At 38.3% G+C, this 27,897-nt stretch overlaps 2 protein-coding genes across 6 annotated transcripts; one reads left to right on the forward strand and one right to left on the reverse strand.

Annotated features, from left to right (window-relative positions):
* The first annotated feature begins 1,170 nt into the window (after positions 1–1,170).
* On the forward strand, positions 1,171–27,205 carry LOC23687536 (hrp65 protein). Of its 5 annotated transcripts, none has more exons than XR_002501248.1 (13): positions 1,171–1,797; positions 6,400–7,077; positions 7,154–7,340; positions 7,793–7,983; positions 8,060–8,191; positions 24,473–24,514; positions 24,735–24,942; positions 25,350–25,400; positions 25,814–25,867; positions 26,070–26,123; positions 26,346–26,403; positions 26,632–26,683; positions 27,120–27,205. XR_002501248.1 is itself a non-coding variant. In XM_021849590.1 (7 exons), the coding sequence occupies exons 1-7, from the start codon at positions 1,378–1,380 to the stop codon at positions 24,741–24,743; spliced, it is 1,662 nt and encodes a 553-aa protein (XP_021705282.1). In that variant the 5' UTR covers positions 1,171–1,377; the 3' UTR covers positions 24,744–24,902. The 5 variants fall into 5 exon arrangements, 3 of the variants coding, with proteins under 3 accessions (XP_021705282.1, XP_011493272.1, XP_021705281.1); XR_002501247.1 differs by having other exon boundaries at positions 1,189–1,797; positions 8,057–8,191; XM_021849590.1 differs by lacking the exons at positions 25,350–25,400; positions 25,814–25,867; positions 26,070–26,123; ... (1 more) ...; positions 26,632–26,683; positions 27,120–27,205 and having other exon boundaries at positions 8,057–8,191; positions 24,735–24,902.
* On the reverse strand, positions 27,164–27,897 carry LOC5566158 (cyclin-dependent kinases regulatory subunit). The gene is made up of 2 exons (XM_001650489.2): positions 27,557–27,897; positions 27,164–27,491 (listed from the first exon to the last, which is right to left on the reverse strand). Exons 1-2 carry the CDS (start codon positions 27,728–27,730, stop codon positions 27,375–27,377), a joined length of 291 nt encoding a protein of 96 aa, XP_001650539.1. The 5' UTR covers positions 27,731–27,897; the 3' UTR covers positions 27,164–27,374.

Raw genomic sequence — 27,897 nt, forward strand, 5'->3', positions numbered from 1 at the left:
TTAACCCTTAATGTAACGCGAAAAAAATGTTCGGGAAAATCGATGTTTTCAAATGGTTACATAACTTAACCGCCTATTTCCCATATTGTTATTTTTTCAATTACCGTTTCACAGATTGTCAAAACAGTTCGCGGTAGTGTTGATTTATTGTTAATTTAGGTGTTATACGAAACTGTTTAGATATTGTCGTAAATGGTTGAACACAGTTCGGGAAATAGTGGTTGTATAGTTCCAGTTTATGCGGGAAGTGATGGCTGTCAACTGATATAACATATTCTATCGGTAAAGAAAGCTCTCATTTAATATATTGCGAATCTTTACTTTAATTCACAGACTGTCCAACAAGTTGCGCGCCGGTGGCCCATGCGCCGAGTTGTGCGCCAGCCAAAAAGTAAATAAAGAAATGTCAAAATATCTCACCGAGGAAGTGAATCACTTTTAAGGCTCCAGTCCTAAACTGGACAGCGAGCATAATTGTTTAATCGATAAAAAACATATGGAATAAAAATGTTCGTACCTTCTTTTTTCAAGTTGCAGGCGTTTTAAATCGTTTCGACTGATCACAACTCGGCGCATGATCGATCGGCGCGCAACATTTTCGAGGGTCTGCGGTTTTCAGAAAAGATTCGCAAAGTGCCCAACTAGTAGCAGACTCTGGCGCGTAAAACAAGAAGAGAAAGTGATCAAAATGCTAAAAATTCTCGAGGAGCATAATAACTTTGGAAGTGTCCATAAAAAATCTGAGAAGCAGGCTCTGTCCCAGTTTGTACGTAACGCCCAGGGGGGGTATACGCAACCAGGTTTGCCTACCGTACATGTTTTGTGGGTGTATTCGTTTGGCTCACAACGCTGCTAGGCTTCCCGCTGTTTGAGTGTTGAAATGCATCAGCATTTGCTGTCTGGCATGGCCCGCGTTCGACCTGTGCTGTTTGGGTCGCCCCGTGTGAGAGATGATGCTGTTTGGGACGGCCCGCCCGAGAGATGATTGTTAGGCGAGCTTTGTTTGTAGTTGACAGCCGTACACCCACCCTGGTAACGCCAGCAGAGGGACGTGTCATGAAAAGGCCTTTTACTTCCAGAAACACTCATCAGGCAACACTAATGTGCCTTTTAGTACTGACGCAGAGGTACTAGAATCGTGTAGACTTTGCAGTCGATCTGCACGGAACTTGCTCTTCAAGTCTCCTCATTCTGCTTTTGACTGTCGGCTGTGTTGCACGCTGTTAAAATTTCTCTGCAAGGTGTGTGTGAAAATTGGCAGTGAAAAGAAGGTGAAGTTTCTCAAGAGGAAAGTGGAAAAAGTATTAATTCAGTGAACTGTGGAAGTGTCTTGTTATATAACGGAAATCCGCAGCTGGTAAACAGATTCAAACAACAATGGAAGTAGCAAAGCCGGAAGTCAATGGAAGCCCACTGCCACAGCGGCAGCAGAATAACCCTAATGCCCAACAGCAGGGACAGCAGCAGGGTGGCCCCGGCGGTCTTCAGGGAGGAAATCCCAACCAGGGCCAAGGTGGTGGCCCCAATCAGCAGCAGCAGCAGGGTGGCAAACAACAACAGCAGCAGAACCGGAACCAGCAGAATAAGAATCGGGGCGGAAACCAGAATCGGTTCGGAAATCGCAACCAAGGAGGCGGCGGCGGAGGCCCCGGCGGAAACCGTCAGAACAATCCAGATGGCGGAAATATGGGCGGCGGTGACGGTGGCAATCCGCAACATCAGCAGCAGCAACAGCGTGGAGGTGGCGGAGGAGGCCCCGGTGGCAACCGTGGAAACCGCCGGAACATGGGTGGCGATGTAAGTATCGGGGAATTTTGTCCGGTGATAATTTTTCTAGCGGCGCTTGGATGGGTGATTGGTTTTTCAAGATGGCCGCCCCCGGGTCGATTTTGCTGGTTTGGAGAGTTTAGCCCTGTGTACACGCACGCGTTTCAAGATGGCGGGTTGATGGCTTGGATAGGTTAGGCTGATTGGAATTTTGGGAAAAAATATTGAGTTTAATGTGAAGATGAATCGAAGCCAAACTTCAAATTTTCAAGAGCACGAATCTGGAGAACGAAACATCCGTTTAAGCTGAAAACTTAATCGATTGGTCACTAGCTGGTGGTGACCAATCGATTAGGTTTTCACCTCAAACGGATGTTTGGTTCTCCAGATCGGTGCTCTTGAAAATTTGAACTTTGGCTTCGATTCATCTTCACCTTAATGGGGATGAAAATGGTGCCGTTTGTTACGGGGTAGGTAAAGGAAGTTGGGTTAATGCTTTTTAATCAGATGTATGAACTTTTCGGAAAAAAATACCGACGTAATGACGTTTCAGGTAGGATACCGTTAGGGGAAATCAACCTATGCGGCTCAAATTATTTTCCGGCTTTATGCGCATTTCTCATTAGACCGGCTTTTTCCACCGGTTAATGATGCTTGACTAGAGATCTCCTCCATTATAAATGGTGGCGAAGTAATTTTGATATTTACTACACATATCTTGGTATTGCGCATTAGGGTGGTGGTATTGCGTAGTGTGGAAAATATGCTTTACGTTCTTATTTTTAGATCAAATTTTAGAATGTTCATAAATTGCGTCGCATACATACCACCTCCCTCCCCCTGTCAAGCTTTTTGTATGAGATCTTCAAACATTTTGTATGGATCATCGCACTTCTTGATACCTCCTTCCACGTCACGAATCTAATTTTCCTCGATTCATCTATAATTTGTGATGGAGGTATCAATTATGAAGAACAATGTTCTGCTTTGTATTTCTATTTCCGATATTCGCAAAACAAAATACAGTGGGATTCCGTTTTTGGCAACAAAGTTTAAATTTTCAGTTGCCAAAAACGGAACCGTGCCAAAATCGGAACCCATATTTCAAATTTTATTTTTCAATTATTGGTTTTGAAAACATCATTACAATGTTAATACATTATTTTTATGGAATCATAAGGCTTTGAGACTTCGAAAAGGTCCACTTCGAAGTATTTTTTCGAAGGGTTATACTATGCTATGAATCTATAGCCCCGTAATGTTAAATCTGGCAAACGTTTTTCTGGTGACGTTTTTACGCCTCAACGTCTTCAATTATATTTAGAAGCTTTATTTAATTTTCGTATTAAAGGGTCTTGTAAAACCAATAATCGCATAAGTGACCTTTATTCAAGAACTAGACATTTTCTTAAAACTATGAAAGAACACGAAAAAAATATTTTTGTTTTCTTATAAGGACGTATTTACGAATCAAAAGCGCTGGGTATTGCAAAACGGCATTAGCTTTTTTTTAATTGAATGAACATTTAAAATCAGTTTAACTTTTGGACTTAAGCGTAAAATTTGAAAAATTCGGTAAGTTTAGAATTGCTCTTTCAATTTATGTTTCTGATGAAGTAAAGCATTATATAATGAACTGTTGACTGCAATCAAAAGGGCAAACATAAAGATGAGATGATGCGTAAATGTGACTTGTAATTCTGTAGAATTTAATTTTTACTTGAAATAATTTTTCATTGAGCTTGATATATGTTTTACACCTACCTTATAAAATCAGCTGAAATTTACAGGATCCTGTTATGAAACCTCAAGAACCTTATAGGAATCTTCAGGTTCTCATAAGAAATATACAGAAAAACGCTTGAGCTCTGAAGCATCTTGCCAAGCATCCGCAGGATCTTGCATAGAGTTCTCAGGATCAAGGATTTTGCTAGGAGTTAATATCTTGGAATTCCGCTGCGATGTTGCTGAAAATTCTCAAGTCTCCGATGAAAAAAACATTTTATTAGGCTATAAATAGCACACCTCAAATTCCTCTGGGAACCTTTTCAAAGCCCCCAAGCTTTCGCCGGAAATATTAAAAATACCACTAGAAATTCACATTATCCCGCTTAAAATTTACAGGACGCCCTAGTGTTTATTAGGAATTACCAGATTTTGGACATAATTCTCCATATCCATTTATACACTCTAAGGATCCCTCAAGAAGCCCTCAGTGTCCACTTGGAATCTGCAGATATCCTCATGAATTCGTTAAAATTTCTGGAAAGTCCCACAAGAACCAAGAATCCCTTAAGGATTCTCCAGGGTACAGTTAGGAATCTCATAGACTCAGCTCGTAAGGAACATTTTGATGATGTGAAGACACGTATGCTTGATTACAGAATTCTGAGTCGTCTCTTAACAAATCTAACGCCTTACAGAGTCTATAGAAAAAAGGAAACGTAGCTTTAAATAGTTGACGCAGAGAGATCAATATACACACCAATACCACAGACAAATAGTTTAAAAAAACTCTCAGTCGTATTTATCGCACGCATGATATTATTAAGAATAAATTGTAGTTTGGACTGTATTCGCATTTGTCATGTTATTTAATGAAATTTATTAAAAGTTATGATGCACGACATTTTGCTGTACATATTTGTATATATTATTGCGGTGTGTTTTTACATGCGCTATGTTTGTAAATCCATAATTATAAAGACAGTGAGCCAAAAAAATGTGACAAGATTTATGATTGTAACTCTGTGTGAGTCATAGATTATGCTCTTATGTCGGTGCTGGTGCTTTGTTCAAACAAGCTGTTCCAAATCTGAAGAAAAGTGTTTTTATTATAACCTACTGGCAGACTCAAGTGGGCTGGACACTCAATATGAATGCCTAAGAAAAGAATCTTTAGTTGAGATACTGGTGGAGATTATTGGCCTCATGAAACGTTGTCAATGTATGACCAATGACCATTCTGAAGTAAATAAGCGCGTACGCGAGTCCTTAGTAGTTGGTGAGATTTGGGGAAATATCGACTAAAATGGAGCTCTGGAATGTAATCGGTGTGGAGGTGACATGCTGTTCAAATGACTAAAGCAACAGACACGATAATATTTACAAAAAAATACAAATTTTAATGGTATTGAAAAATGTTGCCAAAAACGGATCCATTTTGTTGCCAAAATCGGGGGGTGCCAAAATCGGAGCATGCCAAAAACGGAGCATGCCAAAAACGGAATCCCACTGTAATTTCAAACTAAAATGCATCTAAATCAATTGAACGGTACTTCTTTGAATTGCAATTTTACTGTTAACGTCACGAAACCGTATTTATAAAAACCACGTAGGGATTGAGAGGGGTACTTGAGAAGATATCAAATAAACAGAAGGGCACATAGTTTCAGTAACAATGAAAAGCTAAGCAAACGGGAAGAGACGAATGACACGTCAGTCTTGTAAAGTGTTTCGAGCGATGAAGGTGCGATGGAATAGCTCCTGTTGCAGTTCGGCTAATCGGTTCCTTCCTCCGGACACTACAAAACATTATTCAAGTCAAGTGTAATATGGGCACATGCTGAAAAATCGATTTGTGCTGATTTCTGCTCTATTTTCTAAAATTTCCCAACAAAGCAAAACCATGTTGAATGTTTCTGGATTCGATTCCCGGTCGGTCCAATATCTTTTCGTAATGAAAATTTGCTTGACTTCCCTGGGCGTAGAGTATCACCGTACTTGCCACACGATATACTTTTTCAGCACTAAGCTAATAAGCAGACTTCTGTCCCAGTGAGGACGTAATGCCAATTAAGTTTTTTTTATCATTTGGGCCCAATAACAATTGTGCGAAATTTTAGCTCGATCGGTAAAACTATAATTCAGCGCCAGCCGTTTGAAGTTTGTATGGGATTTACAGTGAAACCCCCTTGATTCGATGTTCCATGACTCGATATCGACTCATGGAATCATACTAAAAACAAATTTCATGGGTATTGTGATGCTTCCCTCAAATAGCTTTCCAAAGCATTTCTGTTCTATGATTCGATATTTTCTTGAGTCGACTCAAGGAGGTTTGACTGTACTATGGAAAAACTAAAAAAAACACCATAGGTCGCCCATTGATCCCTATAAAAAAATCTGAACGCATACGTATTTTCACAATGAAGAACATTGTCGAAGACCGCAAAGCAATCCGATTCTTGTTAAAAAAAGTTGATAAGGTATTAATTATTTGAAAATTTGATCCAATTTTGTTATTCCTTAACGTGTTAATCGACGTCACCTTGCCAATCGATTTTAATTGGATAACTTTTTCCACAAGCATCGGTTTATTTCGCGGTAATCGAGGCCTGTATTCAGAATTTTTATAATTGTCAATTGCGGGCGGACCTCTACCGATTTTTCTTTCCAAAAATACGTTTTCTCATAAGAATTTTCGTGCGTTTTGTTGGACAGTGCTTCGGAAAGCCCAAGCAAACCGGTTTGCTTTTTCGTGGCGCCGCTCAAGAAGGTTTTTTTTTGTCGATTTTTCATGTCGTGTCATAAGGATTTTCTAAAACCAATGCAAATATGTTTTTGCGCCAGTTTGCACTCATTAACAAACGCGTTTTGCTAATTCTCGTGTTTTCCGTCCTTATCCTGTAGGATAACCAAGGTGGTTTCGACCGCCGTCGCAGTGGCCCTGGAGAGCAGTACTTCATCAACGAGAAGCTGCGCATGCTGCAGGGTCCCTTGATGGACATTCCCCCGATTGAAACCGAGGAGGTCAAATTCTCCGGCCGCAACCGGTTGTACATCGGTAACCTGACCAACGACATTACCGAAGAGGAGTTGGTTGAACTGTTCCGGCCGTACGGCGACATCAGTGAAGTATTCATGAACAAGGAGAAGAACTACGCCTTTGTGCGTGTAGATTACTTCTCCAATGCCGAGAAGGCCAAGCGCGAGCTCGAGGGCACAATGCGCAAGAACCGCATGTTGCGAGTGCGCTTTGCACCCAATGCTACTGCCATTCGCGTCCGTAATCTCACTCCATGGGTCAGCAACGAGCTGCTGTTCAAGGCTTTTGAAGTGTTTGGACCGGTAGAACGCGCCTCCGTGCATGTTGACGAACGCGGAAAATCAACTGGAGAAGGCATCGTCGAGTTCAAGAACAAACCAGGAGCGATGGTCGCATTGCGGTATTGCAGCGAGAAATGCTTCTTCTTGACGGCGTCCCTGCGGCCAGTCATTGTTGAACCTTACACCTACCAGGATGACACCGATGGTCTGCCAGAGAAATCCATGAACAAGAAAATTCCAGACTTCCAGAAGGCCAGACAGGTGAGTTTAGTCTCGTTGTTCGTTTGATGAATAACGACCTAATTGTCCTTTCGTATATTGTCTATCCCTAAAATAGCAAGGACCACGTTTCGCTGATCACGGATCCTTCGAGCATGAGTACGGTCAACGGTGGAAGCAAATGCACGAGTTGTACAAGCAGAAGGCCGAGGCTCTGAAGCGCGAAATGATCATGGAGGAGGAGAAATTGGAAGCTCAGATGGAATTCGCCCGCTACGAGCACGAGACCGAGCAACTCCGAGAACGTATGTTACAATTGCGATTTGCTTTTTAGCGTGTGTTTCTTCTGTCCCATTCTAATTTAACCTTGCCCAAAGTCGAAACTTCGTGTATTAGTCTGTTCCTTAGGCAAGACTTAGTATATGCCTTATCGCGGTTTTTGTTTCATCCTCGAATACTAATATCGAATGTATTTAAGCATTTATTGTTAAGTTCATACGAATAGCACCACAATTGTGATCGATTAAAAGTCTGACAATTTTATAATCTCAACCAACTCGTAGACGCGTTCTTCTTTGCCAAGTTCTTAAAACAAACCCCTTAAATTGTTGTCGACTTAGAGTGGTGCTGCTTTTGCTTTAATCTCTGGGTTCAGGAGCCGCATAACCTATTTAACACTCAATTCCGCTCTTCTGCCACTGGTTTCACGATCACTAATCTGTTCGTTTTCTACCACACCCACTTTACTCCGCTACAGAGTTGCGCATGCGCGAGCAGGACCGTGACCGTCAAAAGGCCGAATGGGAAATGAAGGAACGCATGGCGTCGGAAGCCAAACAGCGCAATGACATGCAGATGAAGCACGACGTCGAGGAAATGCAAAACCGCATCAAGCGCACCGATGAGGAACTGCACCGTCGTCAGCAGGAGAACAACGTATTTATGCAGGTGTGTGCCACGGGAAACTCTTCATCCCCTTAGAAGGTCCTAATTTTCAATTTTTCCCCCTTCATCCTCTTAGCAGAACCAACAGATGGGTGCCCTAATGGACAACAACGATGACAACCGGCGGGCATTCGAAATGATGAACCAGGGTGGCGGTGGAGGAGGCGGCGGTGGCAACGCCGGACCCGGTGGTAACAACTTTGGCGGCATGGTAAGTCGATTCTTTACTCCATACTCGCGAGGCGTCGCATGCAGCGGCGGCAAACGAAGAAAGAAATTCTGCTGACAATTGTTCCGAGGGAACCAACTCTTAGAGCGACAACTATACCTATCTTGTGAATACTGTGAGAGAGATCATTTACCATCCACTCGCGAAACGCACGGTCGTTGATCGCTGATCGTTCACGAGCCCGATCTGAAACCTCTTAATTTTTTCGACTTGTCTCATCGAAGCCCATGGACGTCGTTCGGACGGTTCCAGCTGAGAGAGCACAAAACCACACCCCTCCGAAGAAGCTAAAAGCATTTTCCAAACCGCGTAAACAGTTCTCAATTGTAACGACCGCGCCAATGATTTTGATCGAGACTGTAATGCCACATTTCTCTTTGTTTTCTGCTTCTCTCCCCGGTTTCTGAATTCTAAAACAATCTTGTGCAGATGTTGGAAGTTATGTTTTAAGCAGCGATCGGTACGTCACGACTGCACCGGAGACGATACCATCGCCACTCTGTCAACAGGCGCGAAGAATCATGTTTGCAACGGGCGGCTGTAAGTTCTACTGTGAAAAAGGCACCACTGTATGAAGGATATTTATACGGATTTGTTTACGTTAAGGCCATCGAACGACACTTGCTAAGCAAGTATAAATTGCGTTACAAACCTTACTATGCATTTATCACCATAAACTCTACTTGTGATTGTGAACAATAATATTTATTGTTATCGCTGTGACATGATAAAAACAAATATGTTCCTCGTCAAACATGCAATTTGTATTATTAAGAATGCTGAGCCCTGAAATACACCGAAACCAAGCGGGTTAGACTATTGGATATTGTCGTATGACATATTTACGAACTGAAGGAACTATCGGGTGACTTCTTCAACTATTCTTACACAACATGGTCAGGCATGATCGGTTGAATTAAATAAAATGCTGCTGTTCTGATCGTTCTTTAGTTGTAAGTACCGGAAAGCTGCTGTCCTCACTCTAGTACCCAACTACTAGGGAAGAATGTTCCACAACTCACCATTTTCGCTCGTCTGTCAAGTTCTCTATTGTAACCCATTCAAAGAAAAAACAGCTTACGAACTGAACAAATACAGTAAGTAGGCACGCGTTTCATCGTTCTCATAAAACTCTTACAAGATCTTATGAGCCATTATCGTCAAGAATGAACACTTATTGACTCTATTCCAAACAATTTTTTGAAGTGTCGATGGGCTTGTGAGTAAATCACAATTTCTGTGGTCTCGACGTCCTTGGTTTGATTACGGGCAGCGTTTTTCTTTATTTTGGACAATGTATATATTGATGTTTCATGCAGTTTTGCGTCATAAGCTGGAAAAGTTTCAACAAACTTGCATCTTGTTACCTGTATTCACTGAAGAAGATAAATCAATCATGCTACTTACGCTCTTACTTTAATACACGTTAGATTTGTGCATGTCACACGATCAGTGCTGTACAACATTCCATGGTCAAATCATTTGATTTTTCTACACTCATCCATTAACAGCACGAGCGGTAGAGTGAACATTGAGAAACACAAAAACTGTAGAATGAATGTCGCCTGACACGATGACATTTTCATAAATCGTAAACGTCCGGTCATAAACAATAAAAAAAAGTTGAATCTTGCTTGTTATGTGTCGAACATGACACATATACAGTGGAATCAGCTCTTATTACGAGAAAAGATAGAATTAACCAAGATCGAACCGTTTTCTGGTGACGCCATCGTGGTCAGCTGCATTCATTTGTCATTTTTCTTTCGTACATTCGTTACCGCTCGTGTTGTTAATGCTGAAGGCAAATGCTACTGAATGTCAACAAAAGCGTGTCGACTACTCTACTATCGTGATCAGTGCTGTAAACATTCGACACTTGTTTCGTTACCATGGTCAGCAGTCACAGCACGAGCGTTAAAATAAACGTCGACAAACACAAAAAAGTGTCAATTGAATGTCGCCTGACACCATGACATTTGCAAAAGTCATAGTTTTGCATAGAATTCAGACATCGGATCATAAACTACATGAATAATTTGATCTTGTCTGTTATGTCGAATGTGGCACACATGCAGTGAAAGCAAACCAGAAACAAACAAAACCAACGTTTCCTAGCGAAGCTATCGTGATCAGTGGCATTCAATTGACATTTTTCTTTTCGACATTCGTTTGATTGATTGCTGTGGAAGAGGGCATAAGAACATTGGGCTGTCAAGCATACTCTGTCCCAGTTGGGGCGTAACGCCAGAAAGAAGAAAACAATTAGGTCCCTTTTCAAGAAGCGGTTATTTATGCCAAATGAGCATTATGTCAAATGACCCGCTACCTATGTTCTCAGTGTATACCTATAACGAATAGAGTTCACAATGCCTTATCTCGATGCGTATTCTGTTGTAATTAGCTTCCATTTTTCATATACTAATCTGTACCTGGAAAACAAGAATCGGTTTGATAAATAAATCGGTGACCGGAAATCAATACTTTTCACTACTGTTGTGGGCCGTCCAAAATTTCGGTACGTTTTGGAACATTCTCCCTATAGTTACCGGTGTTTAACTGGCGCATTTATCTTGTTTGATTTCTTACTATGCGTTGTCATTAATTAGTCTTCAAACCCACCGTCTGAAAAGTGAAAGAGTATCGTAAAAAGTTTTTGCAGTAATATTGCAATGAAAATCGTACCCCAAACGTGTTACATTTTTAGTTTGGCAAATCGATGGTCAAAAGAGAACCACGGGAGAATATCAATTAAATGCCACATTTCCAAAGCCAAAAACATCAATAACATACTACGGGCCAAATCAAGATTTTGAGCTATTAGGGGTCCTCAGAATTTATAACGAACTCTTGAGAATGTTCAGATGCATCTTGGAGATTTTCAGGAGAAATGCAGTAGATTATAATGTTTTCAAGTGGGATTATGGGATTTCCCTGTAAGGTCCTGAAAATTTCCAATAGAATTTCCATAGAGTAAGGAGATCATAATCTAGAGATTTTAAGATAAATGCTTATGATTTATAACGGATAAGTGGGAATTTCAAGCGGATATCAGAAAAATTTAGGGATTCTTCAGTGAGATTTTCAGGATTATTTATGAAATCATTAGATATCCTGAAAGTCTGAGAAATTTCATCGGGATCGCGTTGGAATCTATGGATTAATGAAAATTCGAATCGTAGCAAGATTCTAGCAGGTTTCTGAATTCCCACCAGACTCCTACACTCAGGTAAATTGCTGAGAAGAAACTAAAAGTTGAAAACAAACACATTTTTTGTGGCAACCTGGAATCAAACCAAGTCACCGTTGAACGGTCTAATTTCTTGCTATTTAAATGTCAAAACCCCCATAAGAAAAACATGGGTTGTACGAAATTTGGCGAGAAATAAGTCCGTTCAACAATTGGTGACTTACCCTAATCGATCTGCTTCTCATAAGACAAAACGAGTGAATTTCTATAGTCCAGTTCGCTGGACCGCATTCATGAATCTTGTGGGACACATGCGGGCAGCGGTGTGAGCAGCACTATCTCAGACCTCAAACTTCATAGGTTGTACAATCTCAAACTTTGTTTTATCAAAATTAATTCATACAATACGCGTGGTGAAGATGGATTAATTATTAGAAAAAAACCCACGTGCTCAGGAAGGATTCAAACCCACGACTCTTGTATGTTAGACGAAAGTTTTAGCAATTAAGCTACCGAGCCACTTGGCGTCCGAATAACTCAGAAGGTTACAAGTTTCGAATTCAAATCCCAACAGTTCACGCAGACCATTGTCATAATTTATATCAATTCATCTCATGTAGCGCGCAGAGCGAGTGCGATTTATTTAGTGTCGCTCTGTGTTGAGATAGATGCATATGGTATGGTGGGTTGTGAGAAAAGTCTGCGTAAACTTTTGGGATTCAATTCAAAACTTGTAATCTTTGTCTTTTTGGACGCCAAGATGCTCGGTAGCTTAGTTGGTAAAGCACTCGTCTAACACACAAGAATCACGTTTACAAATCCCACCTTGTGCACTTGATTTTTTTTTGTCATATTTGCACTTATAACCTCATCTTTTCACACACGCAATGCCGCAATCATTGATTATCAATGCTGAACAAATCCAGTTAAGTAAAGATTTGCTTGATTATCTTTAAGCAATATTAGAAACCATTAGGGGCGGGTTTGAATTATGAGTGGTACGCCATCAATATTATCAATAGAAATTTTTCGATTACCCGAAAAAAGAAACTTTACCAGCTTTTCGGATAATGATGATGCATTTTTGCTCTATTACGAAATCGCCGAGTCATGGTAGGCGCGACTCGCGTAGTAAGGCCATTGGGTTTTATGAGTAACTCTCGTTCATTATAAGTTCTATTGATTATGCCCTCTCACTCCTCCTTGAAATTAGTAAACAACAAGGCCAGTAAACGTCAAACTTCCATACTAAATCAAAACAGTGCAGAGCCCCATTATATGCCTGACAAGAGAAGCAATTGCGCTTGATTACTATCGTGAAAAATATTCTTAAGTATTGAAAAAAGGTCGCTCATGTCCAACCAATCCTGGATTCCGGACAAATAGATTGTAAGCCTTTTTAGAAGTAAGCCTCGACGGAGTATGCCAGAACATACCTGCAGTGTCAGGTCATCGAAAACAAAAATCACATTTCCTCCCCATCGCCTTCACGAGAACAATACACACCACCGAGACCGTTGCAAACATGTACTTCGTCGCATCCAAAATTAGAAAAGTCTCATTATGTGTAAGATTACACTTCCCAAAGTATGTGTGAACAAGAAAACAAAAATCTTTGAATTAAAACAAGATGTACTGTACATCCACCTAGAAAGTCGTCGCTGTGTTGGTTGTGCCGCTCTTTTTCTCCGCATGCAGGTTACAATGACATCGCATCAGTTGTCACCAAGGATATGTCCTTTACGAATATCGTTCCTATAAATTGTAGGGTGTTCCAAATCTAAAAAAACAAAAATCGAATCGAAGCAGTTTGCTGACAGAATATGATTACTTTTCTATGTGTCTCACTTATATAGTTTGTTCCGGATTGACGTGTTTCTTTACTCTATGGCCAATTGTAGTGAACACGTTTTTGCGGAATCACACTATTAGTTGATAATTTTGACACTTTTTGGTTATAGTTTTCTGATCATGCTAGCGAATTGTATCGCTAATTCTCTGTTATCATGAAAGATCCTGACAGAACTTCTATTAGAATCGACTGTTTCAACTGATTGGAACCGTTCCTTCAATCGTGGTAGATTCACTATTTGTTGGTTTCCAAGTAATCAGTTTTTTCGACAAAACGACGTAATATTATATAGGGATTCTTATTCAAGAAACACCACCATATTATTGGACATAGCTTTCCACAGGATTGCTCACCAGATATATGAAAACTATTTTTTGCAGCTATACATCTATTATCATATTTATCGGGAAATTAATGTTTTAATCAGTTAATATATTCGTCGGTTGCCTGCGATGATTTTTAATCTTCTCTCCAGTAATGGGACATCATCACAAATTCAAATTTCAGTGGAAGGAACCACTTCAAAATTCCATCTGTTATGACAGCAACTAGTTTTTTACTTATGCATCGCTAACATGATTAGAGAATCAATGTTTTTTTTAATACTTCTTCCGTTTAGATTTTTCAAGAAATAACAGAGTTGATTTGCTCTCATTCTCTCTCCCATCTAAGCTTATGAAAAATATTATGTCGCCAGGAGTTGCTCAATCTTGCGTTCAACGACTTCCGAAGGAAGTAATCTAATCTTTCGAGCATTCTTGAACATACAAGACTTTATCATCGATAGTATCCAATATCAGGGCCACGGACACAGAGAGCCCTATGCCCCATCTATACCCTATAGTTTCACGTTTTTGTTGAAGAATAACATTTACTTGAAAAAAAAAAGGTATTTGAAATCATAGTTTTCTCTAACAATTTGCTATTTGAAGAAACATGCTGTACACTACTACTATGAACGAAACAAAATAATCTGCTTGGTGTTATCCCAGATAGATAACTATATGCTTCAAAGGTAGATGGGAAAGTAGTTTGTTGAAGAGAAATAATAATAGATAATGCGGTTGATTGCATATCTCTGTTTGTGGAGTGTGTTCATTTGTGGCAATCCAAATAGCTATTAGGCTGAGTCATGAACAATCTGCTATCCAAATCCTTTAACACTTCAATAGCCGTGATGTTGTATTCTGTAGAATGGAGGTGATAAAACCTTGCTTTTTGTATACGTAATCAGCTAAGTTGCTTATTATATGCAAGGTCCTTAAGTCTGTGACTAAGAATATTGTTTGCATCTTTTGCTTAAAAATAAAGATTAAACCTAACGCATGAGATATATTTGATTGCTTCAATATCGCTTATCTAGAATGATTTATTGCATTTCAATAGCAAAGATTCAGTGATAATCATTTTGAAACAGCGAATTATTTAACAAAAAACAAGGTTTCATCAATAATTGTATAGACATAATTATGTATAACGATTAATTCCATATGAAATGTTGCAGGATCAATCTGCATGCAAAAATGAATACGCTTTGTCATGTTTACTAGCAGGAGATCATCTGCTTTGAGCTGCCTGAGCATTATGTGCTATTTTGTTTGATGCCTTATAAAAATAGTCTGCTGACGTTGCTTTGCAATTAATATTGCATTTAGCTTTGGATACATATTTGATTTTTTGGAAAAACGTACCATTTACTAAACTTACGAAGAATCGATTTTCAAATAACTGAATAACGTTTATATATTTTTTGGTTTGGGAATCACGATACTTCTATAAAAGCCTCAGAATATGCAATAATTTCTTTGTCATCCAGCGTACAGCTGCAGAAACCATTTTCGTTCAACGTATTCGTAGGACATATTCAGATTGAAGCGATATCCTTGTGACCCACCCACTATGAAGAACGACACGCCGTGTGTCGGTTGCATATCCGTTTGCAGCTAGTAAATCACATCTTTGCCTTCTTATGAACACATACTTGATCCTTACGAGAACAGGACGCGTCTCAGAAACTACCGTGGACCGCATATGTATCTAATTTCTCAATTCCCCTCGTATGCTAATCTTTTGTCGCAATAGTACAATCTGGATCCAACCCGTCTTGCAAGTGCTAAACAATGCACCTCACAGAAATATCTTTCTTCTCGCTCATGTTTCTCTTGCCAATGGTGATCCCCATTGCAAGATTATTCTGCCTCTGCGCGGGTCAGAGGCTGGCTCTCGAACCCATTCCCGTACGGTTCCTGGCCTCTAATCTGCTCCGCCCTGTTTCTCACAATCCAGCAACACTCCTCTACCTGTTAATCTATAACCACAAATATATGTTCGTTTATCCAATTAAACTATGATTCCACCAGGAGGTACGCGATTATGACCATGGTCAGAACAGACCGTCCCGCTTCAACGACGATGGCCCGCAACAGAACCAGCAGGGAGGAGGCGGCGGTGGCAACCAGCAGCGCAATTCCTTCGGCGGTGGACAAAATCGCAACTGGATGAACAATGATCGTCGTAACAATGATGATTTCCAGAGCAAACGAAGACGCTTCTAAAAAGCTTAAGGAATAACGTTAAGTTCTCACTCACCGCCAACCAATCATTCTATACACACAAGCCAGCTCGTGGATGTGCTCTTGTGATGTGCGTCGTGGGCTGCGCTTTCTCCGTTAATAGCAGTAACATCCCCATATTGGTTGGGAGGATTATCTCGTCAGTACAATGAACAAATTGTACTTCATCCTAGTTTCGTTTTATGTCCGTGACTCGTGAGACGCGACAGAATGTAAATCGTCTCGTCGATAAATTAGTTCAAGAGGGGGAGAAAGAAAAGTATCAGGGTTATAAATCGAGAGAATTTCACGTTTATGGCTTATCTGACAAATCAATAACTATGAGAAAACAACCAATGAAATTCTCAAGTGCGATTTTTGATTCCAATTGCAGAAAAAATTCTCAAACTATATTTCCTATTTCATAAACCTACTTTAAAAACTCCTATGAATACCACACATATATCCTACAATTTCCTTTGCTATTTCGTTCTAAAAAAATCTGTCGCCGAAAACGTTCTCGAATAAGTCAGTATCGCCAGTAATATGTCAGATAGTGTCTCTGGCAGAGAAATAATTTCCGAAGCGTTTCATTTGTTTTGTCGTCAAAGAAAGTAAAAGGCAAGAATTTTGCATTATGAATACAAAGGGAGAAACACGGATACGCGCGGCACTGTAAACGGTGCGCGACTGACTGTACCTTCCTTCCAATTCAATTTTAACTGAGAGAAAAATGAGAGAAACTGATTGTGTATTTGATGATCTAGAGATATGTAACACATATTATTTATAACCCTGATTTGGCTGATGGACAGAGGTAGGTTTTGCCTACCGTTGGCTCTGTGCGCACGCATACACAACTTGTATTTGCAGCAGTACTATTTATAAGGACAGAAAAATGGAGTTTTTTTTTAATCACCAAGATTAAATCCTACGCGTAAGGCTTAAAGATTATATCTTTTTACAAATCACTGTGTAATAATTATAATAATATAAATGATATTCATTGGACACAATAACCGATGGGGTGGCCTTTATTTGCACGTGGGAGGGATGGGATCGGTAACCCGAGAAAACACATCTGAAAAGGTCCTGGAAAGGAATAAACAAGTAGACAGGACATTTCCAGCTAACAATCAAGGGAACATAATGAGGAAGGATTATTGATATTACTAAACTAGATTGCAAGTACAATGAAACATTTTATAGTTACACAAGTAATCAATCAGCACGTGGAATTCTATATTTCGTCAAAAACGGGCATATCGCGCTAATGTTGAACTATTGAACGACTCGTCGCCTTTGCACTAGCACTATATCCACGATTTGGAGCGCTAAGTGCGTGATGGTTACTTGGGTAAATATCCACCTATATTTTTTCCGGTGTACTGTATGAGTTGCTGTTTACATGGCGAATGATATTATCAAAAACATAGTTTCATGATTTATCATTTAATCACCAATTCTTCATTATTATTCTGATGTAGAACAATCTGATCGAAATAGTTACAATACCTAATAATACCGGGTTGCTTTTTATTTCATTGATTCTTATTATATTCATAAAACTCACACCATTTAAAAAAATGTTTTTCCTTTCTTTTGTACATAAGCTGTCTTTTTTAGGATCGGTGTAATTTCCTATTTTTTTTGTATATAATCATTGATGGTCTTATGATTATGCCAAATGGCCATTATGCCAAACTTGGTAGAGCGCTATTAACGACATTATTCATTCCATTTCATTAGTGATAACTTTGAGTGATCGATCATATTCGCTTGGGGTTACCCAAATGTCCTATGCTTAACGTCACTCGGGTATCAAGGAAGCACAGTATTTAATTTAGCTGGAATTGTTTTATTCGTCCTATATGTGGAATTGCATAACAGGTTTAAGGTGATTATAAAACGAAGCCACACCTCAAATTTTCAAGAGCACAATATTTGAGAACCAAACAGCGCTCCGCGTTGAAAATTTATCCCATTGGTCACCACCAGCAAGCTAGTAATTTGTTTGATTTTCTAAGCGAACTGTTGTCAGATTCTCCAGTCTTGTGCACTTGAAAATTTGAAGTTTGGCTTCGTTTTATAATCACTTTAAATCACCATCGTTGCGGATGGTAAGAAATGTATCGATCTTGGTCCTTGTTCTACTTGTTTACACCTTGAGCAGATATCCCTTTCAACATGACATCTCCATCTACGCCTATTGAATTTGTTATTTATCAACTGAATCCAATTTCTCATGTTTGTTTAGTAGACGTAAGCGTTCTGTATCTTGTAAAAAAGATTTAACGTTTAACATAAGTTCGTTGTTTCTGAGCAACATTTTAAAACCAAGCATAAAAATCAGATTCCGTAGAACCCTCTCGTGTATACGCCAGTTAATGCGATAAAATTTCCAACAGAGTTACTGTTTGATTATACGGACTAACGTAAGCATTTTAGATGATTAAAAAAATAACACGAATGGATAATCATTACGTCGACTGTGCAATCATGGGCAAAATAGAACCGTAAACCTTACCGAAATCCTTACACCTAACAAATTAACCTAAATCCGCCCACTTCATACAAAACGCCTTCTATTTGTATGAAGTGTACTGATTTTGAGCCTGTACGGATTTCGGTCCCCTACTGTATATGAAAAAGCAAAACCCTTTCTTTCCCATCACTTTGATCGACTAGTTTTATACGAAAATTCGTTTCAAGGAGAACTGTTTGAATAAATAAGTTTGCAAATGGACTAATTTTTCGAAATCCGTCTAGAAAATGTCAGTTGTTCATCAGTAGTAATCTGATTGTATATCAATAATTCATCCATTGCAACAAGCAGTGTTGATCAATGTAATGAGCATAGAGATCAATCTGTGGGAAATAGAGGGTTAAAATCGTGTGATCTGTAGAAACCGCCGTTGAGGTTGAAAATGGGTCCTGGGAAACGATAATGAGCCATCATTCCCAGAAATAACAGTAGTGAACGAACCTAAACCAGGTCGTAGACGCGAACCACCGATTGTTTTTTTTTTTTTTTTTCATATAATTGTTTCTTTATTCTGGTTGCTCTGATAAATAATCGTATGAGTCAGTATTCAAGTGGCACCGTAGATTAGTTGTTATAGCACCCATCCAGCAGACTTAGAGTCGTGGATTTCAATCACACCTGAGCACTTCATCTTTTTTTTATATCATTCACTCATAACTTTTTTCTATCTCCATTTGCCCGTTAATGAGTTATGAGCCCAGATCATCACCCTAATAACTTGATTGTTGTAGAGACAATAGATATTTGGATTATTCTTATAATTATGTTTATTTTTGTCCATAGTGCTTCCCATCGAGTTAATTTCAAAACTGCTTAGCAATCGCGGGAAAGGACGTTTAAACAACTAATCGATTACAGCTAATTAGGTTTTTTGAATCTCGTCTCAGCTCATATCGGTATCTCATAGTTTTCTAACAAATTCGTAATTAGGCAACTTGATATGTCATATGTTCTGAAACATGGACCCATTCTCAACCCAAACAAAGGTATACAAAGTACTAGGCAATGTTTGTTCATATGGGGCCGTCTATAAACTACGTGGTTTTCTGTTTGTGGAAAGGGGCGGATGAAGAAAAAACACGTGGTTCATGGATAGCCCCTATTGACTGCAATATTATTAATCAAAACCAATTTATTTTCAGAGACGGTACTGTGAATTTCGACTAACGTGTTCCAGTTTTACAATAAAATAATGAGTATTCGACGCGAAATCGTGTGTAGGGATGGAAACTCTCGTATCCATACGTATGATTTATGGCAACTGTATGCGTTTCTTTGGCTTTCCGTTCAATCAGTTAGGAGTAGTCTCGGGGAGGTTTCGCCAATGGGGTAAAATGAGCAACCCTTGAAAACTGCATTAATTCTTGAAACTTCATCTGAAATAACATTCAACTCCAAAGATGACAAGGAAATAAACCATTACCTAGGCATGTTATAAGTCAGTGTTCTTAACTCAAAAAATGGGGTAGGAGTAGCAGTTCTCGCTATAGTGCCAATTATGACAATAATGGGATCTAAAAGCACAATCGCTGTCAATGTCTTATAGTAAAGGTCCGGTTCTTAGTTTGTGCTTGCTTGTATTGATCGCGAAAAAGATGTAAACAAAACGATCAGCTGATGGTAACAACAAGCCAAACATTTTGTTCGCGGCTTGCCAAACATTACGTCATCTTCGGCAACTTCGTGAACTTTCGGATCGCCGAAGATGTCATTGCACACTTCTAAACTGAAGTTATCACAAATATTGATTGATGCTTCGAACGCACCTCTGAATACCCCACATTGGATTGTGGTAATTGTTTCTCTAGAATATAAGGGCTACTATTCTCAGCAATGATAAAACTATTTTTTTCTGATGATAATTAGGCCTTGATAAGAACATTCGTGAAAACGAACATTTCGAAACATTGCATCACGCTTTTGCTAAAGGACACCCGCATCGAAATTAATGTTTTCGTCCAGTTACGATCGAAAGTGTCATCTGCTAATTCCACAGTAGAGAGGACCGTCTCAGCGATACTCGATTTTTGAATTTGTGTAGGCAATTTATATTCTTTAATGCTCTATTGTATCATATTTTGAATTTTCACAGCATTTTCACTCCTTGTAGAAAATTTGTTTGCTATTGAAGGGATTTTCAATTTAACACATCATTTCTGGGGAATGTTATAAGTAAGCACTTCATTTATTAGCGTTACATTATCAATATCACTGGATGTCATTTGAGTACCTTTATTTCTTAGGCTGTGAACCGTTTCACCAGTTCGTTTAACTTTTAGTTAAAATTTGACAGCTCGATAGTTATTTCCCCTCCGGTTATAAATAACCCTGCTCTGGAGCATGGTTAAACTTGACAGTTCGAAAGTTATTTTCTGCTCCCGTGAATTTGAGGATAACTAACCATCTGTCAACATTGTTCTGAAATAACTACTCGACTGTCAAAGCTCAAATGGGTCGACCGCGATGTTCAATTTAACCATTTGAGAAGAAAATAACCATCGAAATGTCAAATTTTAACTAATAATTAAACGAACTGATGAAACGGTTCACAGCCTTAATCGATAGGCCTTAAGGCTAAGTAGCTCGTCATTCGTTTTAGCAGCAATGATGACTATGCTGCTTGCAATTTCAAAGTGATAAAACTCAGTCTTGATAGTTTATATTGGCTTGAAAAAGTATCACTGTACGCGCTAACATGCATAAAGTATGCTGATACTTTTTCAGCTGTGTCAGTGCAAAACCAACTGATTTTCTTTGATTTGAAGTAGTGAGATGAATCAGCAACAATCATCGACGACACGTACAAATTTCAATGACGGCCTACTTCGCCTTAACGATCAACGCTCCGTCATCGTAATCATCGTCGTCATCGAAACTTCAAAAGCAGTTTTTCTGTTCAAAACTAAAAATTATTCGATGAAAATGTGTTCACTGTGTTTCGGTTGGAGAACAGAAAACAGTGAACACATTTTAAAACCGGTTTTTAGGATCTTCAAGTCAATGTAATACCAAAAGCTGCCATACGTTTTGGAAACGCGGTAAAATCAGATTTTTATCCATACATTTGACATATAGACATATAACTTCAGTAAATTCCGTTTTATAGGGTGGGTGATTGAATTCTGAAACAACTATACTCTCATGACAAGTTAACATGCGGGTCATCCATTTTTCAACATGTTGCAGTTGGTGTAATACAGTTGGAGTTCGATGAAAAATCTTAGTTTATTTGAAACTCTATGGATTATAATTATATCTTTTAATGCACAAATTACATCAAAGCAGACATAAGTCGTGCTATACCTATGATTGTATACCTATATGACATAAGTTGCACCGTTATGTGTGACGACACCATAGTCTTGTTAATACCATCTTGTTGATGCTTTCAGCATATTCTGTGATACTCAATAATATTAGTAGCCTAGTTGGATTGAATCTAAGAATCCACTAATTATCAACAACAATATTCTTGTATGAGCTGAGTCAATTCGTGTGTCTAAGTCTCCATATGTTTAAAACAACCAAACTTACACATTGAATGAACTGTTGGTGCTCGATGATGGTGTACGAGATAAATGGAAAGAAAAAAAGGTAATCATACATCGATTGTTTAAGCGCCAAAACAAATTAATTTGTTCCATTTTACTTCAGAATTTTCCAAATTTGGTCCGACCGGTTGACGCGGAAACGACGCCTGCCTAAATCAAGGATGTTTAAATTTGAAGAACTGCTTCAGTAATCAAGAAGTGTTGTTGTGTATTATATTTATAGAAAATTTAATTGAAAAAACATTTTTACATCAATGCATTGTATTTTTACTATCTGCAAGCGGTATTGTTGAAACATCAATATTTTGGTTGTTGTTTCAACACTACTCAATTGCTTTAATATGTGATGTAAACCAACAATAGATTTTATGAAAGCTACACTGAATTTGTCTGCTTTTACAATATTTTTCTCGGCGTGCCTCATATTGCTATCATTGTTGAATGATTCTAAGCTTTTTGGGGTGTTGGATTGATTGCTGCCTGCAACACGATAAAAAGGGCGGGATAAAGAGCATTTAGCCATACGCGTACACATTTTTGGTAGCATTAAAAAAGGTTTTCTTAAAAAAAATACAAATTAACAACTCATTAAGGGGTCTATTTTGTAATTCGAGCGAATTCACGTGACTCGTCAGAAGTCATTGTCGATCAAAGTAAGCATGCATATTTCAGATGTCACCCGTCGACTCCCATAGTAATCCAGTCACATAAAGTGACACTTGTCGATAAACTCGAGTGACAGAGCCAAGTCGAGTGAAATTTTTGGTCGACAGTGACTCCAGTCGAGTCGTTTTTGATCGACTCGACTTATAAAATAGGGCCCTAAATTTGAGACGAGGAGAAGGATAGGCAAAAATCCAAATTATGTCATAGAAATATGTTTTTAATGGACTGGGCTTTCTTCCATATGCACCAACATGAGTTATCTGACGTATATAAGCCCGAATAATTTCACTTTGGATAATAAGATTGAATGGAAATCTTGTTACTTAAAACATTAAACGCTATCATGAGGAAATCTAATAAGAGATCGTTGCCTAAGTAAAACTGGAACCGTCGACGAAGTTAAGCAGATGTTTTGGAAAGATTATACGATTAACTGTTTGACAGCGTCGCCTATTACTCGCTCTTCGAAAAGCTCATCCTCCATCAGCGTCGATTCAAAAAAACATATCGGGAAGGCAGTTCGTTTTGTATTTCAGCTAAACCACAGCAAGAATATGTATGTGTCTACTAAACACAAGTGACTACCACCAGTGGGGAATGTGATTGATTCCATACAAAACACTCGCAGTCAACGTTGACATGCGTTATACTACTGTTCGCTTGTTTTTGTCGAAACAAAAACGGATCGCTAATTAAGCCACTAAACGGAATCTGCGTTGCCGCAAAGAAAGAGATATGATGAAAGCTCATTTTTGATGAATCTCGTGTTCCTTCAGCAAAACCCAATAGGTAAATACTTCGTTAGAATATTACTTTTGAAATCTTTATCTACATTCTACTAAGACATTACAAAGCTGTTACTTTATTTTAGAATAACGATCATAACTGAGATGATATTCGTATTAGTTTTAAATTTATTTTTTATAGATTTACGATTGAAAATTATGGAATTGTGAATTTTAATGTTTACAAGCAAAATTGCTGTTTCAATTAGCCTTCAGTTATACAGATTATTTATATCTTCGGGATGAAAACCGTTAGTTAAAGTTTCAAAGCAATATTATTTCTATTAATGTATTTGTTTTCTATTCATAAAACCATTATTTTTATGTTTCTTACGTTTTTGTGTTTCACCCATATTCTTTGGTTTCTAGATTTATGACATTTTATCGTTATTCCATGGAATAATTTACAAATTACAATTACAATTTCTTCTGAAACTGTTTTTTCTTGTTAATACGTATCTACGAACGCTTTGTGTGCCGTATTACGTTATGATTATTCTGCTGAAAGATTTAAAATGATAACTTACCAGCCGATAATTTAGACCCAAATTCACATGATAAAACTCTCTAAAACCAACAACAAATCCCATTCTAACTGCGCATTGTAGCATCTTTGGTTTTCTCTTTCACTGATACCTTAGCTTATTATATCTTGCTCACTCAACACAATTTTTGCATCATCATTTTTGGTCAGTTGGTGCACCAACTGTTCCATACTCGTTGCATCTCACCCGGAACCGATCGATTTTTGTGCGACCCGCTAAGGATATCAACCCAGTTCTGTGATCCAAAGATAATGCTATGATGTTGCGCCACTTTTCTCGTCCAGAAAACGATTTTGAACTTGTTAAGGCTAGGCAAATCATGTGAATTTTTTAGGCTTTTGATTGATTTTCTCTCATTGCTGGTGTTACACACCTCTAAAGGTGTGTAGCCATCTAGAAATAGTTCTATTGCCAGACTGGATGTATCATCGTATCATCTTAAACTAGACTAAAAAAGATTTGCTTTGAATGAAATAAAAAAATAGAGATGGTTGATATCAACCGAATTTAATCCCACAAAATCATTTAAATTGGACAACAAGTGCATATATCTAATCGGGCTATCGATTCGTTCCAGGCTATGCAACGCAATATGTTCCCAAGGAAGAATCCTAAAAAGGTGAGTAAAATTTAAATCAAGCGAGTTTCCTAATAGTTTGACTCCGCCTTCTTCAGTGATGATAATAATTACCGTTTGATAGTTCATGATAGTAACAATTTGGCTGCAAGTAAACTTCGATTTATTTGTCTGATTTATAGAAGGTCAACCAATCCACTCAGTTGAACTTATCAAACAATTTTCTACGACTGTGTACTAATGAAGACGTCTCCTTATTCAGGTTTTTTGAAAGCGTGGAAAACGATCTACTGTGACAAAATCTACCTCAACGTGATCAACAAGATTTATTCAAGTATGATAGATGACAAAGAGGCTTTTTCCGTACTGTGCTGAATAGTGCCAGTTTAGATGACATGAAGCAGTTCAACGGCAGTGCTATGACGGCCTACGTTTGAAAGACGGGGGACAGAAATTCATAGTGCTCAAAGGTAAGCGCAAATTCCTTGTATGCATTAGAGTATCTTTTAAAGATTTTTTGCCATAACTTCTATAAAAGAAAAAACACTAATCTTCGCTCTCCAATAATCTGCATTTATTTTGGTTGTCAAACACAAATACCTTATATATTTTTTCCCGAGCGGAGGTGATTATTAGTACTTTTATCCTATGTGGATTATTTTTTTAAATTCATGAAAGAAGATATCCACTCTTGTAAAAAACAACAATTTGAGGTTATGTGTAATGACTCTTTGATTTTCTATGATGATAAATTTGGTCCGTGTTTATGAATTTCTTTGATTACTATTCAAACCATTTCTGATAATAAAAGCTCTACCTACTAAGAGAACAGTTTAGTTGAACAACTTTTATACAAATAGTTTAAATTTCTCCACAGGTAACTACTGAACAGTCGACGAACTGACGCGGATCATCCTCAGCATCCAAGGTGAGTGTTTTTAATAATTTGATGAATCTTTTTTCATAAAACGCAACGTTCTTCGATTGATGATAATAATTACCGTTTGAGAAACGCTGATAATAACAATTCGGCTGCAAATAAGCTTCGGCTTATTTGTCTGAAAATATTGATAAAACAATGGTTTTAGCCATTTTTATCGTTCCCTTTCTAATTTCCTGTTCAAAATCTAAGGAATCCAAAGACTTTAATCTCAACTTACATATTGTTCACCCACTGGAGATCAATAATCGCAACTAATTCAGATTTTATTGCTATCAAAGGTCGGATGTCTGATAAATACTGTGCTAAAACCATTGATTTTATTCATCGTTTTATGAAAAGAAGCAAGAAGGAATGGTCTACACATTATTAACTAACTTCATATGTTATCTTTCCGGCAGTGGACACGCCTGAACGGAGTCGTTGCGGGTGGTTAACCACTTAACATAATGAAGGTAAGAATCATAAACTATGAGTAATAAATATAGGTAGATACGTACTCGAAACTATTCCTTTATGATGAAGTTAATTGGTCCGTGTTGATGAATTTCGTTGATTATAATTTCCTCCAATTACTGATTTTCCTTCGGAGACCACGATGGGATTTTTTTAACAGTCGTTCACGACACTAATCCATTTCTTTATTCTTCATTACAGGGGGCATCATAAGCGTTCTACCGTCCTGATTCCACTTGGGAGTGATTTTCGTAGGTAGGTTTCCTTTTAATTTTATCAAATAAGCATTTCAATATTTCCACGTGAGCGCTCTTTTAGAATGATGATAATAATTACCGTTTGAGTTTTGTTATGATAGTAACACTTCGGCTGCAAATAAACTTCGGTTTATTTGTCTGACATCTAAAAAAAGCTCTAAGGAAAATTTTAACGTTCTGTAACTTTTAAATAACCTTGCGACGTTTTTGTCTATTGCAGATCTTGGCATGGAGCGAAAATCACCCAAGCAGTTGGCTATGGCCTCCGGCTTCCAACGGTAAGCAATATTCTTAAATAATTCTTGATAACAGACGTCGACGTGACAGTTTTTGAAATTCCACTAATAGCTTGATGATAAATTTTGGTCCGTGTTTATGAATTTCGTTGAATACCGTTCCAATAACTGACTACTTGAAGAGAAACAATCCTTTAAAAATATTACATAATCGAAATGTAGAAATTGAACATTTTAAAAAATTAATTTCATTTCTTTTCACGATTTCAGATAAAACGTCCCGAAGGACAGTAATGAATCCACGCAGTTAACAATCGAATTGGTAAGCTTTGAGAATTATGTTAAAACCCATCAGTCAAATGGCCTATTTTTCTCTAAAAAAAAACTTGTAAAAATCTAAACTTCACCCCTCAAATGAACAAGTTAGAACCTTTTTCTTTTTCATATATTTGGCCGATTTTCGTCATACAAATTTCATGCTCCCATTGAAGTTGACGGAATCCGCTCAAATTTTCACAGTAACTTCTGGTCATCTAAATGAATAAAATAATGGGTCGTGTAACTTTAGATTTTTGCTTGCTTTTTTGATAGCTTTATAATGATGATATTCTATTTAAATTATGTCTTCTTTTCCCGACTGATCATTGTTGGTGATTGATAAAATAAAATCTGAGCCCTCCAAACTCACTAGCCCGAATATGCTTTCACATTTCAAAGGAATCCAACTTCAATAATTTTATTTCTTTCTATTTTTACAGATGGAATCGTACTCATCAAATCACCAAGGAAATTGTTAGAAACAGAAAAAAAGTACAAATACAAGTATTTTTTTATATAAAACCGATATTTATTTACACATTTTTACAAAAGAAAACCATTGAAAATAAAACTTATGACCTGAAAAACGAATTCCTTTCTTTGAAAGAAACCTACGATTATTTCTGTACAAGAGATTAAGAAAAGGGGGTGGGTGAACTTATTTCCAAATAACATGGCCTCATTAATGCTAAACCTTAAGCCGCCAAACGGGACGGTCCTTGTCCGCTGGACGAGTTTCCGCCTGGTGCTTTCTTGGGGAGATCCGTTCGCGGTCGCCGGAAAAGCAGAATGTGAGGTTCCGGTGCATGCATCTGTAAATAGAAGTCTCGCATTAGTTCTCTCACTTCCCAAAAATTCTCACTCTCCCCCAACTCACCATGTACATCACCCAGCCGGGGGATTGCTGCACCCCGAGGTTTCGCCACTCGGTTTCGGTCATCAGATGCGATTTGGGCACGTTGCGAGCCAAATCCGGCGGAAGGATAACATGTCGATACTCGTACACATCGTCGTAGTATTTCTCCGAGTATTGGATCTGATCGGACGGCATATTGGAAAGGATTCAGGAACTCAATGATCCGGGAGCAATCGGTTGCTGTTTTGGTGTGTTTTTCCGACGAAAAGCGATGGAAAATTCGAGTTTTTCGTTCGATTTGTTTACGAGTAGCGAAATAAACGACGCGCGTTTTGTTGAATTTTTTGACGTTTAGTTTTTTG

Source organism: Aedes aegypti, chromosome 3, assembly GCF_002204515.2.
Source record: "Aedes aegypti strain LVP_AGWG chromosome 3, AaegL5.0 Primary Assembly, whole genome shotgun sequence".
NCBI lineage: Eukaryota > Metazoa > Arthropoda > Insecta > Diptera > Culicidae > Aedes > Aedes aegypti.

What these genes read in the sequence shown, in the direction of transcription:
- LOC23687536 (XM_021849589.1), top strand. Translation starts at nt 1,378, where the DNA reads ATGGAAGTAGCAAAGCCGGAAGTCAATGGAAGCCCACTGCCACAGCGG. An exon ending in GCCGGAACATGGGTGGCGAT is followed by an intron (nt 1,798 to 6,399) that starts GTAAGTATCGGG and finishes CTTATCCTGTAG; the next exon opens with GATAACCAAGGTGGTTTCGA. An exon ending in GACCGAGCAACTCCGAGAAC is followed by an intron (nt 7,341 to 7,792) that starts GTATGTTACAAT and finishes ACTCCGCTACAG; the next exon opens with AGTTGCGCATGCGCGAGCAG.
- LOC5566158 (XM_001650489.2), bottom strand. Translation starts at nt 27,730, where the DNA reads ATGCCGTCCGATCAGATCCAATACTCGGAGAAATACTACGACGATGTG. An exon ending in CCGGCTGGGTGATGTACATG is followed by an intron (nt 27,492 to 27,556) that starts GTGAGTTGGGGG and finishes TTCTATTTACAG; the next exon opens with ATGCATGCACCGGAACCTCA.